Source organism: Phalacrocorax carbo, chromosome 8 (genome assembly GCF_963921805.1).
Source record: "Phalacrocorax carbo chromosome 8, bPhaCar2.1, whole genome shotgun sequence".
In the NCBI taxonomy this organism is placed as follows: domain Eukaryota; kingdom Metazoa; phylum Chordata; class Aves; order Suliformes; family Phalacrocoracidae; genus Phalacrocorax; species Phalacrocorax carbo.
Window position 1 is genome coordinate 29,738,841 of NC_087520.1, and position 13,163 is coordinate 29,752,003.

At 40.5% G+C, this 13,163-nt stretch overlaps 1 protein-coding gene across 2 annotated transcripts in view; it reads right to left on the reverse strand.

Moving 5' to 3' along the window:
* Positions 1–13,163, reverse strand: part of NKD1 (NKD inhibitor of WNT signaling pathway 1) — a 112,202-nt gene that overhangs the window by 31,723 nt on the left and 67,316 nt on the right. For both annotated transcript variants that reach the window (XM_064459412.1, XM_064459413.1), the window contains one exon: positions 13,077–13,134. In XM_064459412.1, the coding sequence (XP_064315482.1) occupies positions 13,077–13,134 (58 nt within the window). The remainder of the gene's footprint in view (positions 1–13,076; positions 13,135–13,163) is intronic.

Genomic DNA, 13,163 nt, shown 5'->3' on the forward strand with positions numbered 1-13,163 from the left:
CACACCCTTCAAAACAACAAAGATCAAGCTGCCTTCTCTGAAGCTTACTGCAGGGAAATTAATCGTGCATTTTAAGTCCAGTGGGACAAGTCAAAACCAATTTAGCAAGAGCTATACTAGTAGTACTTTGTACTAGTCTGGGATGGGTATTTCAACCTGAAAATATGGAGAGGACTAATTTTCCTCTATTTCACTGTTTCCTGTTGATGGCCACAACACAAATTAAAGGTTCAACTGCACAGCAAGGAGTGTTAAAAAAAAAAAAAAAAAAAAGAAGAAGAAGATTCAAGATATAACAAGACCTACTGTCAGCACCCGACCAGGGGGAGACAGTTAGGCACAGGACAGAGGGGTAGTGACTCAGACTGTGTGATGGCTTGCAGAAAGCCCCCAAGAAAAATAGACATCCAAAATATGTTTTAAACATTCAGACATCAGATAATGATTCTAACTGACAAGTCACCACTAGGACATTTGGGAATTGCTAAACTGAAATTCACTCAAATGTTCAGGCAACATTTTCTCTCCTGAATAAAAAGAAAAACTCACAGGTCTGTGCAACACCATCTCCCTTAAAGCCTCAATTCCTTTTGCCAACACCAATAATTTGACACATATAAGTAGAAGTATTTCCAAGCTTTGATATAGAATCACAGGTTTCTGTCTAGGACTGACATCTTTTTTTTTTTGGCTGTTGAGGGGAAAAAATTTTTACTATCTGCTTACCAAAAAAAAAGATTTGTACTAAAAATGCAGATACAAAGGACAATACGGTCTCTCTCTGCTAGCTAGGGTGTAATGCATACATGCTTAAACACTAAACCCAGATTTCCCTATCTGGAGTGAGTTTGCTGAAGGGAGGGAGTCTGCTGAATTTTGCCAGATTATGATTCCCTTTTCCAATTAGTTCCTCAACTGGCTGTATTTCATCAACAGCAACTTCCAGATTAAACGCCTTACTTGACCATCTTCACCCAATACACTTTGATGTTCAGTTCTCAAGCTTCAAAATACCTTTTGGATGAAGATCAGACAGCACTAAACAGAATTACTAATTAATTAAGCAAAGTTAAATTTTAAACACTGCTTGTTGTGTTAGCCAAAAGCCTGAGCAGAACAGTCTTTTTTTCCCCTTCCTCATCGGAGATCAAAGAAGATAATTTCTCCCTCCCCTCCCCTATCTTAAAAAAAGGGGGGGGGCTAGGGGGACATGGGGGAGAGAATCTTAATAAACTTTGGTCAGAATAGTTCAGGATGTTACCTGAAGCAGCAAGGTTTGTGTTTGATCAGTGGGCATATCAAAAGCCACATTAACAGAATGCAATCTGCTATAACTATCTGTATCATTTAACATGACTAAGTACTTCTTAAGTGAAAACTGCCACTGTCACATGAACCACTTACCACTTTCTAACAGCATTATGTGTCCCTGGAGCTCTGAATGGGCCTGCAAAGTGTTGAATTCTATTGCTGAACAGTGACAGATGCAGACACCGACTGATCATTTGTAACTTCGAGCAAAAGAAGACAGACACCTTTTCTTTAAAGACGGCCATACACTGTTTTGGGTGGTAACTGGTAACAATTTTGCTTTTAAAAAAATCCCTTCTCAGTCCAAGTTGTAGATATGCATGTTCACACAGGATTTTCTGTCTTAAATTTTCCTTGTCTCTTCGGATTATTTTCCCCTGAGATTCTTAAGGGAAGAAAAAGAAGAAAAAACCTCAGCCACTACATAACCCTTTATTCAAATGAAGGGTGTGTAGGTAATGTTATTAATAATGTAGGCTTTGATATCAATGCGCTCCCATCTTAGACATTCAGTGGGAAAACTGTGTTTCTGCTAGCTTTGCTGTGATAACGGGGCATCGAAAGGTATCTGAACTGTGAGATTCATTTAATCAGAATTGCTTCCCATGAGGAAGAATGTTGCTCTGACCCTCACAAAGCTAGACTTTTACAGAGAGCAATGTTGTGAACCTGTACTGTAACGTTATTTTGGCTGTGATGAATCAGTTGCGTATCTGACAACTCTCTAATAGCTAATACACCGTGGCAGGTTCGGTGTTCCCATCCACAGAGCCCTACATCTTACTCTGAGAGGCAGGGGAGAATGGAAATTGATGCACAACACAACTGAAAAGTAATATAGTGACTAATAGTCCAGCATATATGTGTGTGTGCACAAGGATGCATGTCCTTCCCTTTTCATATTAATACATGGGTGAAGAATGGGTACTAAGGTTATACATCACATACTACAAAACATGCAGAGAAATAAAATTCATGAATACCTGAACCCACCACCTTATTTAAAGTCTAGAGAGCACACAGGCTCTCATCACAAGAAATTACTCCCATGGAGCAAACACAGGTACCTACTCACAATTATTAATAATTATAGTACAGCCTAAAGATCACAATCAGAGATGGAAGCCCGCTGTGCTATGTACCGCCCAAAATGCAGGAGACGAGACAGTTTGGAGCAGGCTTAAGGGAGGAGCCAGGCCTTCCTATTGCGCTAGACAGCCCATGTCTTTCACAACTCAAGAGTCACCTTCCCACTTGGAGCCACCCTTTTGGTGGAAAACCCTGCAATATCCTCCTAGACAGTGTAATTCAGAATTTTCATTCAAACGTAGCATCTTGAAATCTGGGTAGCGATCACTACTTGTTAGTGGGGCCTGGGCAGCCACCCCTGCAGGGTCACAGGCGGCCTGGGACAGGGCAGGTGGGTGCTCAGTGCAGCTCCCATAGTCCTGCAGCAGACACAGACAGCAGTCTTCACCAATTTGCCAAGAATATCATTCCATACCTGGATGGCTCCACTCTCTGTAAAGGCTCATTAAAATAACAAAACAAAACAAAAATGTCTGCAGCACCACACTTAAGCTTTGTGCCTCCAAATCCTTACAAGGGACTGTAACTCCCTCCTACGTAAATCTTTGGCGCACAGCGTTCGGGGCTGCCTTGGCTCCCCTTGCCACTCCCCTGCCTTTGCTGAGCCCTGCACGCAGCCCCAGCTGCAAGGCACACACAGCGAAGCTCTCTGCTTCTCCAGAGCCCTGTGAAAATTCCTCGGGTAGCAGCTCTTATACCTCTGGATTTATTTTTTTTTTTTTTTTACAACTGCTATTCCTTTCCTCTCTTTCTGTTACCTTCACAGTTTTAAATCCTTTTTGGTACAAAGTTGGGCACTTCATATGACATATTTTACTGGTGAAAGGACCTGGATTACTGGATCAGATTTATAAAGCAAGAAAAAAAACCTGATTACTGGTATTTTAATTTTTTGGTAGGCCGGGGGTTGGGACTTTCCATCTAACAAGAGCAGCTGGACTCCGCATTCTTTCAAAAGCAGAAATGTTGCTTCAGGTTCATTTCTACAACCCCATAGTGCTGCATTTATTATTTGCTTTTACTCACAAACTAGTTGGGGTTAGAAAAAAACCCACAACCCTCTTCAAAACAAATGACACTTTATCTTTTTCTCCACAGGAGAATAAGGTTGACTGCTACTTGTGCTTTGAGGTTTGAATATGATTGAGATGAAATATGTGTTAAGAAAAAAAAGGGGGGGAGGGACACAGACCTTTTTCTGCTAAAAATATCATGCCTTTTTTTTTTTCCCCTCAAACTTGAAACATGTGACGAAATTAAACTTTTAAAATATAACCCTGGAGCTACTTGAAACTATAAAAGTCTCCTCAGTATCTGAGGCAAGTCAGAATTTCCACTGTTCAAGCTGAGCTTTTATGAAGAGCAGACTTTAGAAAAAGCTGTAATCTATCTAGGTAACAAAGGGCACTTGTTCTGCCTGGTGAGGTAAAACTTTGGGTTTCTGTAGCTCCTGCAGCAGAAGTGGAGTTGAAGCACACAAAAGCACCCTGACTGATACACACTTTGAATTTGGAACAGCAACTGGCAAAAGCGATATGCTTTTCACAGAAATTGCCTCTGTAAATCTGCATGCACACGCTTGTGTATTTGTAAGGTTCAGCAGGATGACAGGTTGTTGCGTCTAAATTCTCCAGCCTGAAGGTTCAAGCATCTATCTAACTTTACATCTATCTAGCCGTCTCTATAACAAGATAGTTCCTAAATTCAGTCCCAGAAATGCAAGAACTATTTAACCCTGTCACAAACTGTATCTTTACATGAGAGACTCTGGGATATGAAAACCCTATGGGCAGGAGAGGAGGGCTTACAGGAGTGTGCACATGGGATCTAAACAAAAGCCTGTCACAGAAAGCTACCAAAAACCCAGCGAAAGGAACACTTTGAAACTTGGTTGCCTAGTCAAGGTCAAGTAAAATGTAAGAGAACTGGCAACTTTAGGAATATTCCGGAGTTGCAGCAGGACTTTTTGCCTATTAGATGCAGTATTCAAGGTTTCTAAAAATGAACGTAATGTTTAATATAAAGGGAAAGGATTTGAAACAAATATATTGTCTTCTGAACTAGCAAGGGCCAAAACTTCTTTCAATTACAAGAGCACATAACTGGAATAATTCCATGAACACCAGCATGAGAATATTATCTGGCTCCAAATCTTTGCCTGGAAATATGCTCTAGTTTCACATGGGTAAAAAAGAAAAAAAAAAAGAGAGGGAGTCACAAGAGAGTCAGAGAAGAATGGCATTTTGACTCACTTTTCAAAAACTTGTTTAATAAAACCTCCACGAACTGTGGTCAAAGCTACAAGAAAAATAACTGGTAATAATCATTGCTGGGAAATTAAAAGTAGAAAAAGGACCTTTGTTCTTAAAGTAGAATACATGAAACCACTGTTATTCATCATCTTTCCAGAGAGATTGTTTTCAAACTCCTGACTTGTTCCCATATTTCATTCTTTGTTCTTGGTGGTGGATGTCCTGGGGCAAAGTTTAAGTACATTTTTATACTGCTGCACATGTACAGTAATGCAGCTTTATCTCTGTACTGTACACACTAGATCAGCTGTCCCTCACAGGTATGCCGACTCCATCCGTTTGCCAGGCTATAACTGATGGTAAATCCTGCCTCCCAAATCAGTCACCACTGCAGAGGCAGAAGAGCAGGACACGCAGACAGACATGGCTAGCTGTAACCCAGCCATCCCTAGGTGGTGTTAAGGGTGTCACAGGTGTACCCACGCAGTGGGCAGCTACTGCAGAGATATACACCAGCCTGCATTCCTGCGCACTCAGTGTGATTGCTACCCAGCCTAAGCCAGATGAACAGCTCACCCAGATATGCCTACACATGCTACAGTGCCTTCCTCCTCTGAATCACAACGTTGACAGCCCAAGGAAAACACCAACAGCCAAGACTGATTTGGTGAGTCCTGATTACTGAGGCCCAGCCCTTTCAAACCTCATGCATGGAGCATGAGCTTCATGTCACTGGCACCCGTTTCTCACCCCTATGTCAGTCCTGCTATACGATAGCTTCCCTTAGGTTTCACTCACTGGTGTGAACAACTAGTTGGGTGCCACAGCCTGCTGCCTAAGCGCTGCTGTGATGCTTCACTCACCTTCAGGATGTGGAAGGCAAATGAGAGAGCCCTCCTCCCTTTGATAAGATCTCCCTAAGCTACATACTTTTGCCCTTTAATTGCCCTGCTTCCTACATGCACCCTGATCGTCTGCCTCTTACGTGCTACAAGAGAAGCAGCTTGAGAGATATGTAGATGTAGGTTTTCAACAGCTATATCCACAGATAACTTCTTGCCTCCTAGCAAACTAGTTCACAACTACCCCAGAGCTGAGAATAAATGAATATTCTTATTGTTGATATTTTTTTTTAATGACTACTCAGAAAGAGCATTAACTACTCTGTGAAAGAAGGAAAAGTTGCCAGTCTTAGGTAGAAGGAAAGAGTATGGAAAACCAATATTGTTATAAATACCAAGCATGCATATAATATTAAAGTTTTCAATGTTCAAGGTGTTCATAAGGATCAACTCTGCTCTTTGAGGCACTTGTTCACTTCCTTTTTCATTACCTTGGTTTTCTACTGAAAAATTTTATACATTACACACAATTAAATTAACATTTGACTTTCTTCAGCCACCATAAAGAAGAGACACACCTGTAAGTTTGGAAGGTTTTCTAGTGTGCTATACTTTGAAACCCTCTCTCTGTCATGTTATAAGGGACAGACATGGATACAGGAAATCTCACGCTCTGTTCTCAGCTTTGCTATTGTGTCCCTGAACGAAACATGCAACTTGCTTGTGTTCAGGAATAACAACTTTCCAGCAGTGTAGTAGAATGATCTGAACACAGAGATCAATGTGAAACTATTACTTCTATTACTCATCTTCTTGGTCTACTGCAGAGGAACCCAGAACAAAACTCTCAAATGGTACACAAAATACATCATCTATCAAAAACTTAGGCAGCATTGGTAGGAGCTGGTGGGTTGTCAGCTAATGACAGTGATAGCCCTATACGCAGGGAACAAGCACAGCACAGGCAGCAGAGCACATACCCTCCGCAGAGCAGCAGCTCAGTATGAGGAGGAAAGCTCACCCTCCAAGGTGACATAACAGCCCACTTTTCACTGCCTTTCTGTGCTCTGCTTGCCAACATGGGTGGGAGATGTTAGACACTTTAAAGGTCCATTTGGAAACATCTGGAGACCACTAACTCATTACACACAGGCCACGGACAACCATTGGATGGCAACAGTCTTTCATCACTACTGACCTGGTTGCACTTGAAACAGCAGCTCTAGAAGTAAAAGCTTGTGATCCAAATACCAACCCCCTTCAACTGGAACAGCTAATGTTAAAAATATAAAATTGTACAAGTGTTTCTTAAAAGAATTTTTTTAAAGTGCCTTATGCCATAAGATTTTCCTCCCACTCATGGCAAACAGCCTACCTGCTTCTTATAATTTCCTGGATCTGTGTATGACCACAGGAAAACTTCTGCTAATCCTACCAGTCTCATGTTCTTTGGTGACTTTTATTCTAACTGCCAAACTAAGCAGTTTTCTCTTGGAACTCTCCACTGCTCCTTCCCAGCCCCCCCTCTCCTCCCACCATGTTCTTTGGTACTCCTTCCAGTTCACAGTAACCAGTTTATCAGCTTCCAGCCTAGGCAGGGACTAGCTGTTTGTCAGATAACGGTGGCTGACGCCAGCAGGTCACCCTGAAGCTGAAGATATTTTTCAGAGTTGTTTCATGTCATATTGAGTAGTAGGAAAGGGTACAGCAGAAACCTCTTGACTGCCAAAAAAAATACAGCCAGTGAGCAAGTGATCACCAGTCTGAGGTGATCACATAGCATATACTTATACATAGCACATCCATGGTAAGTGTGTAGAATTAGCAACAAGCCATTAAAACACAGTGGCCCCATATACCGTCCCAGAAGGCTGACCACAAGAGCACTTTTAAGGTATAATTATTAGCATTCTGTTTGCAGTCAGTGATGAATAGGTATTTGGTTGAAGAACATGAGAGAGAAGGGACCTTCATTTTCTGCAAAGCACCAATCCTGCATCAATAGTACTAGGTAGGTAATAAAAAATGGTGCTGAGACAAAGAAACTTTGCCTGTGTGCAATATACAGTCTATGTCTTTTATATAAGTACACTGGAATTTCATGTACATAATATACAGAAAATTATTTAAGCTATAGAAAATAAATGAAATATCCATAACTGAAGGCATTAAATAGGAGCATGCAGTTTGAAATAACTGCCTTTTATCACCCATTCATAGCTTAGCCTAGCACAATATATTAATTTATTGCAGCTAAGAGATACCAAAGTATGATAAAGTGTCTCACAGGCAAATAGAAGATTAGCTAAAAGTATTTAAAATGCTTGTTCGAGTTTTCCTTTGCTGACAAGTTTATAAACAATTTGGGCCCATGTACCATACCTTGCCACCCTTCCTCTGAGTTGACAACTCAACAGATAATCCTTCCAATTACCAATTTTAGAACTAAAGTTGTCACTGATTTTTTCCTGAACCAAGACACAGAGGTGAAGGAACTATCTTGCAGTGCATGACAGCAGCCTTGTTGCAGGGTGCTGTGGGGGAGGCATGCTCTACCCTATGCCCTCCCCTGCAGGTACAGCCCTAGCAAGGGAGAAGCACGGACACCTTGGCACCACTTGGCAAAAGCCAATGTGCTCTCTCGTGTCTGGGTTGCATAAGGTGGGGGGAAGCATGTGCATCTGTGTGGGGGTCCCGGATGTTTGGCAGCATTGGGCATATGATCAGCAGCCTTAAAGCACTAGTTCATTCTTTACTATTGGTCCTTGTTTGCATATCAATTCTTATTAAAGCGAAAAATAACAACACAGCTCTTCGTGGTGGAAGTCTGTTAACGATGCCTCAGCTCCCACTTGACCAGAGATTCCCTGGATGCTGGATCAAGGAAGAAGAGATGAAAGACTGACTGGACATACTAGTAATATTATTATATGTTTTTCAGAATGTTAAGAATCTAATGAATTATTTTTCTCCTTTGATTAATACAGCATGCCTTACTTGAAGGTTTAGAAGTTCCATAATGTATTGTACATGTGTGAAAAGTGGTACAAGTAGCTCTTCTACAGATATGACAGATTTTTTTATTCTTTCAGCAACAACATGTGCTTGGAACTCTGCTGGAGGGCCCTCTAATATTTATGGGCAAGAAGATGGTGTGAATAATTTTGTCCTTTCTGGTACCAGATAAAGGGACATCTTACATCTAGGGATTTGAATACATGTGGTTTGGGAAACATCAAAAAATGGGTTTGTTGACTCAGGTAAAGCTCTGTCACTACTTTCAGCAGGACTCTGGATATCATGTTCAGATAAGGCACCAGGAAGGGTTGGATCTTCTCCAGTCTTCTGTTGAGAGAATAATAATCAAGATATCACCCTCAGCTGACAAATGGAACAGGGAACAGATTGCTATCAGTGTAAGAGGCAGCTCCTCTGACAGGTGCAGGACTAAACTGATCTCAGAGATGCAAGGTTTCTGGTTAGTAGAAACACTTAAGTCATATTTTCAGGAGAACTTTGACATGAGAAATCACATTATCACACAACCAATTGGGGTGATAGGTTAGGTGTCTTCTGAGCTTAAGGACTTTACCTTGAACTCCAAAAGGCAGCTGAAGTAGACTGATAACTATATCCTACTAGGCTCTAAAGAGCTTGTATTGAGACAAGTAGGAAATTGCCTCTTTTCCACAATCAGTCTGTGTCAGAGGGATATTTTCCTGCTTCTGGTCCAGATGACACAGGCAGGGAGAAAACAGGCTGCTCTGAAAAGCTTGTAAATATTCAAGTGATAAGATGGAGGAACACCAGTTCACTTCATAAGGACATGGAGTGCTCAAGATAAGAAAGCTCTCCTGGTCTACAGGCTTCAGCTGTGAAAATTACTTAAATGGTCCTGGGAAAGGAGGTAAAAAAAGTTCTGGAAAACAAGAGCAAGTCTCTTGAACAAGACATTAAAAAGCTTGCTTATGGCTTGAAGAGTAGAGAGAACTTGGATGTCATTATTGAACACACTAATAGCAGATACCTTTCTGAGCCACCTGCATGTCTCCATGACGGAAGAGTGACTTGCTGTTTGATGCTACATTCAATTCCTGCCTGCCATTTTAGCTTCCCCACTGAAATGAAATGAAAAATACATCCCAATGTCTGTGCTAGTTTTTGTGACTTCTTCAATAGCTACCTCCAGTTATTCAGTTCTGGGGACCTACTATTCTATCTAGATGAGGAAGAGAAAATGCAAGCTCTTTTATCCTAGATGTGAAAAGTGATAAAGCACATGATTCCTGTGCAGAAACAGCTGGATGAGAAAGTTCAAGCATGAGAAGTTCATACATAGCCACAGCAGATTGCACAAGTCCTCTTAAGTTTGGCAAGTGGAAGTCTCGGAAATGCAGTGGGAAAGCACTGCTAAACTTGGAATGAAAGTTGCAAATGGATCCACTACAGAACCTATATCGCATGCCCAATTGTTGATTTATTAATGAAAGAGTAAAGAGGGAAACAGAGTAAGAGTAATATAAGAGATGGAAGTTTCCACTGGTGTCTCTTATCTAAGGAAATGACTGACCACATAAGAGAAAATCCAAAAATTTCAATTTAGCTACTTGCCTAGCAGCAAAACCAAAGACAGGTGCTGGATATAATGGACAAAACTGGTCAAACTGTTTCTTTCTGCACAGCGCTCAGTAAACAGTCACCACTATTGAGTTCTAACCTCTTGTCATGCAGCAACATTGAGTCAACAATCCACTCTCATGACTTAAAGCTTTTGATGTTTACTTTGTTCTTTCTATAGTTAAAAAGAAAGCACTAATGCACCAGTCCTCTTACCAAATACAATCTTAATCCCAGAATCCCGAGCCTTTTGCTGTTGGCCAGTTAAGTCTGTTAAGACGAAAGGATTTGATCAAGCTTTACATAACAATACAGAAGTTAAATCCAGCAAAGAGAGTTCTTTTCATCTGTACTGCTCAGACAGCTAAGAGGGGGGAAAAAAAACTAGAGGAAGGAAAAACAAAAAAGGTAGTGACCTTGGCTATGTAAAACAAAATAAGGAATCCAAGTGGCAACTCTTATTGCCCATTTGTCATTTCAATGAAAGTCTTCTAAAGAACTCAGATTTATTCAACAAAGTCTCCAAGTGTGAAGGCTATAGCCTTCCCCTAACCCAGAAGAACTGTGGCACCTTTTCTGCCAGTCTGAGAAGTGTTGTTTCTTTTTTTTTCCCATCCCTAACGTGTATTTATGAAGATAGGATATAGTTCATTGATTTGACACTTGCCTGGTACTTTGTAGAGCTGGGTTCAAGTCTTTGTTTTGCCACTCACATCCTCTGTGAGCTTAGCCCAATCAAGCAGGTTTCAGTGTGTTACAGCTCCCTGTCTCTGAAACTAGTTATCAGTTATGTTGATGTTATCTTATGACACATGAATGTATAATCATGCAACATATATGTGTTACGGCAGTACATAAAAATTGTGAGGTAGCAAAATAAAGACAGACAACTATTTTAGATTGACAGATACTTTCTAGAATATTAATTACATTTTCACCCAAAACATTTCTATGCAGAAAAGAGCTACAACAGTGGTCATCTTTTACCTAAGCCACACAGAATTCAAGCCATGCCCTAGCAAAGGTCTCAAATAATGTTTTGGCTTAACTTCATGCTAATATCACAATTTTATGCTAGTACTATCACAATGATCCAAAAATATTATGCCAGTAAAAAGTACAAAGTTATACAAAAAGGGTGAAAGCATCCTGCTTTAACACAATGCTTCTAGTATCATCTGTTAATTATAAGAAGATTTTCAATATCCCATTCAAGAGGGAAGGGACTAACACTGTCTCCCAGCATGGAAAGCATAGCCTGGAGATCTGAGAGATGAAGGAGTGAGGACCAACCCTTGGCAATCTGCACGTTTGCCTGAGCACTGGGTGGGAACAGTTACCTGCCTCCCAACTGGAAAGACGCCACAGAACAGCTCTTCCCCAGTGGCAGCACACAAAGGAAGGACCACCTGCTGGTATCTAAATCTTGTCTTCACTACTCAGCTACTTCATAAGAAATGAGACACATCAGAACTAATAATGTAAAACTGCCGAAAGACTGCAATTACAGTAGCCTAGAAGGTTTTACACTCTAATAAAAAAATCCTGCTGCTGACTTGTTTGGAAATATTATATATTGGATGTTATGCTTGCTATGCAAGACAATTCTACACAACAAATTAAGAAATAATTAGAGGCAAAGAAAGGTAGAATGAGACACAGAAAAATGAAATTGTCCACCTTGCTGACATTTAATATCCTGTGTTAAGTAGATTCTCCTATAATTCTGAAAATTGAAAAAACACCTTTATTAGAGTTGTGTCCTACTATGAGCAGAAAGGAAAACTGTGGTGAAGTTAAATACTGAAACACTTTTAACAAACACTGACTCCATCATGGCAAGTATATCTTGCTTTTGTGTTTAACAGTAGCCTACAAGCACCAGCTGAAATTAAGGTCCTATGTTACAGGCACATATAAGGGAACATTCTTTGTAAACTACAGGCATGATACAAACATGGGAACCAAGAAACACAGTATATTAACATATTTCACAGGTAAGGAACTGGACAACAGACATTCTTAACATAAAGAATCTTTCAAATTCTGTTTAGACAGAAGCCTCTACCACCAGAAAAAAATGACTGGATTACGAAAGGACAGAAATTTCCAAGTTAAGCTTGACATGGTTCATTAGGCATATTGTTTCCACTAGCCTATAATATAAATTTAGTGCACAGCCCATGCAACCACTTGTTATACTAGAGAGTTTCCCAGAGAGTTTCTGAAGTCTCATTTCCTTGCTTTTCTTAAAAAGAATGAGCAACAACATCCTCTAATTGATCACTTCCATTCATCAACCCCCACTTGCCCAACTGAAGTTCAAGGTACCTCAGACATGTTCTCTTGCACACAGAATACATTGTCCATACTCAAGGTCCCCAAAGGCCCTTCCCACCACAACAATGATTTCATCTCCACTGCAAGGAAAGGCCTGATCACAGAGGAAGAGATGGGATGAGCCTTGGAACGAAGCAGTTATTTGAGGCAATAATGATTTCACTCACATTCAAGAAAAATGTATTGAGTAAGAGTCTCTGGTCTTTATTATAAATTAATGCAGGAGTTTCTGAGTCTGTCCTGTGTAACACAGAAGGGTGGGCAGCGTATCGCAAAACCCAGTGCTAACATTTTCAGCGATCGCATTTACCACCTCTGCTGGTGACGGTGATATTCACTACTGCTACCAGTGCCAAGAGAAGTACCTGGAAATAAAACCTGTGAGACCTTGAGTTAAAACACTTGGTCCCTATGATATTACTGGGTGACTATTTTTGATACTAGGAGGACAGTGGTAAGAGATACAGAAATAACACCCTATTCTCATCTTAACAGTTTTGTCAGGTAAATGACACATCAGTATACCAAGAACTGCACTCTCATATATGCATTCTCACACTGACTTGTTCACTGAATTACTCCAATATTCCTTAATATTAACCAAGAAATTTTGTTCTTTAAATACCTTCTAGATGAAAGTGTTCATTGCCAATAGTGTCTCTGTAGCCTTCCCCAGATAAATCCTGTTTAAAAAAAAATAAATAAAAATCAA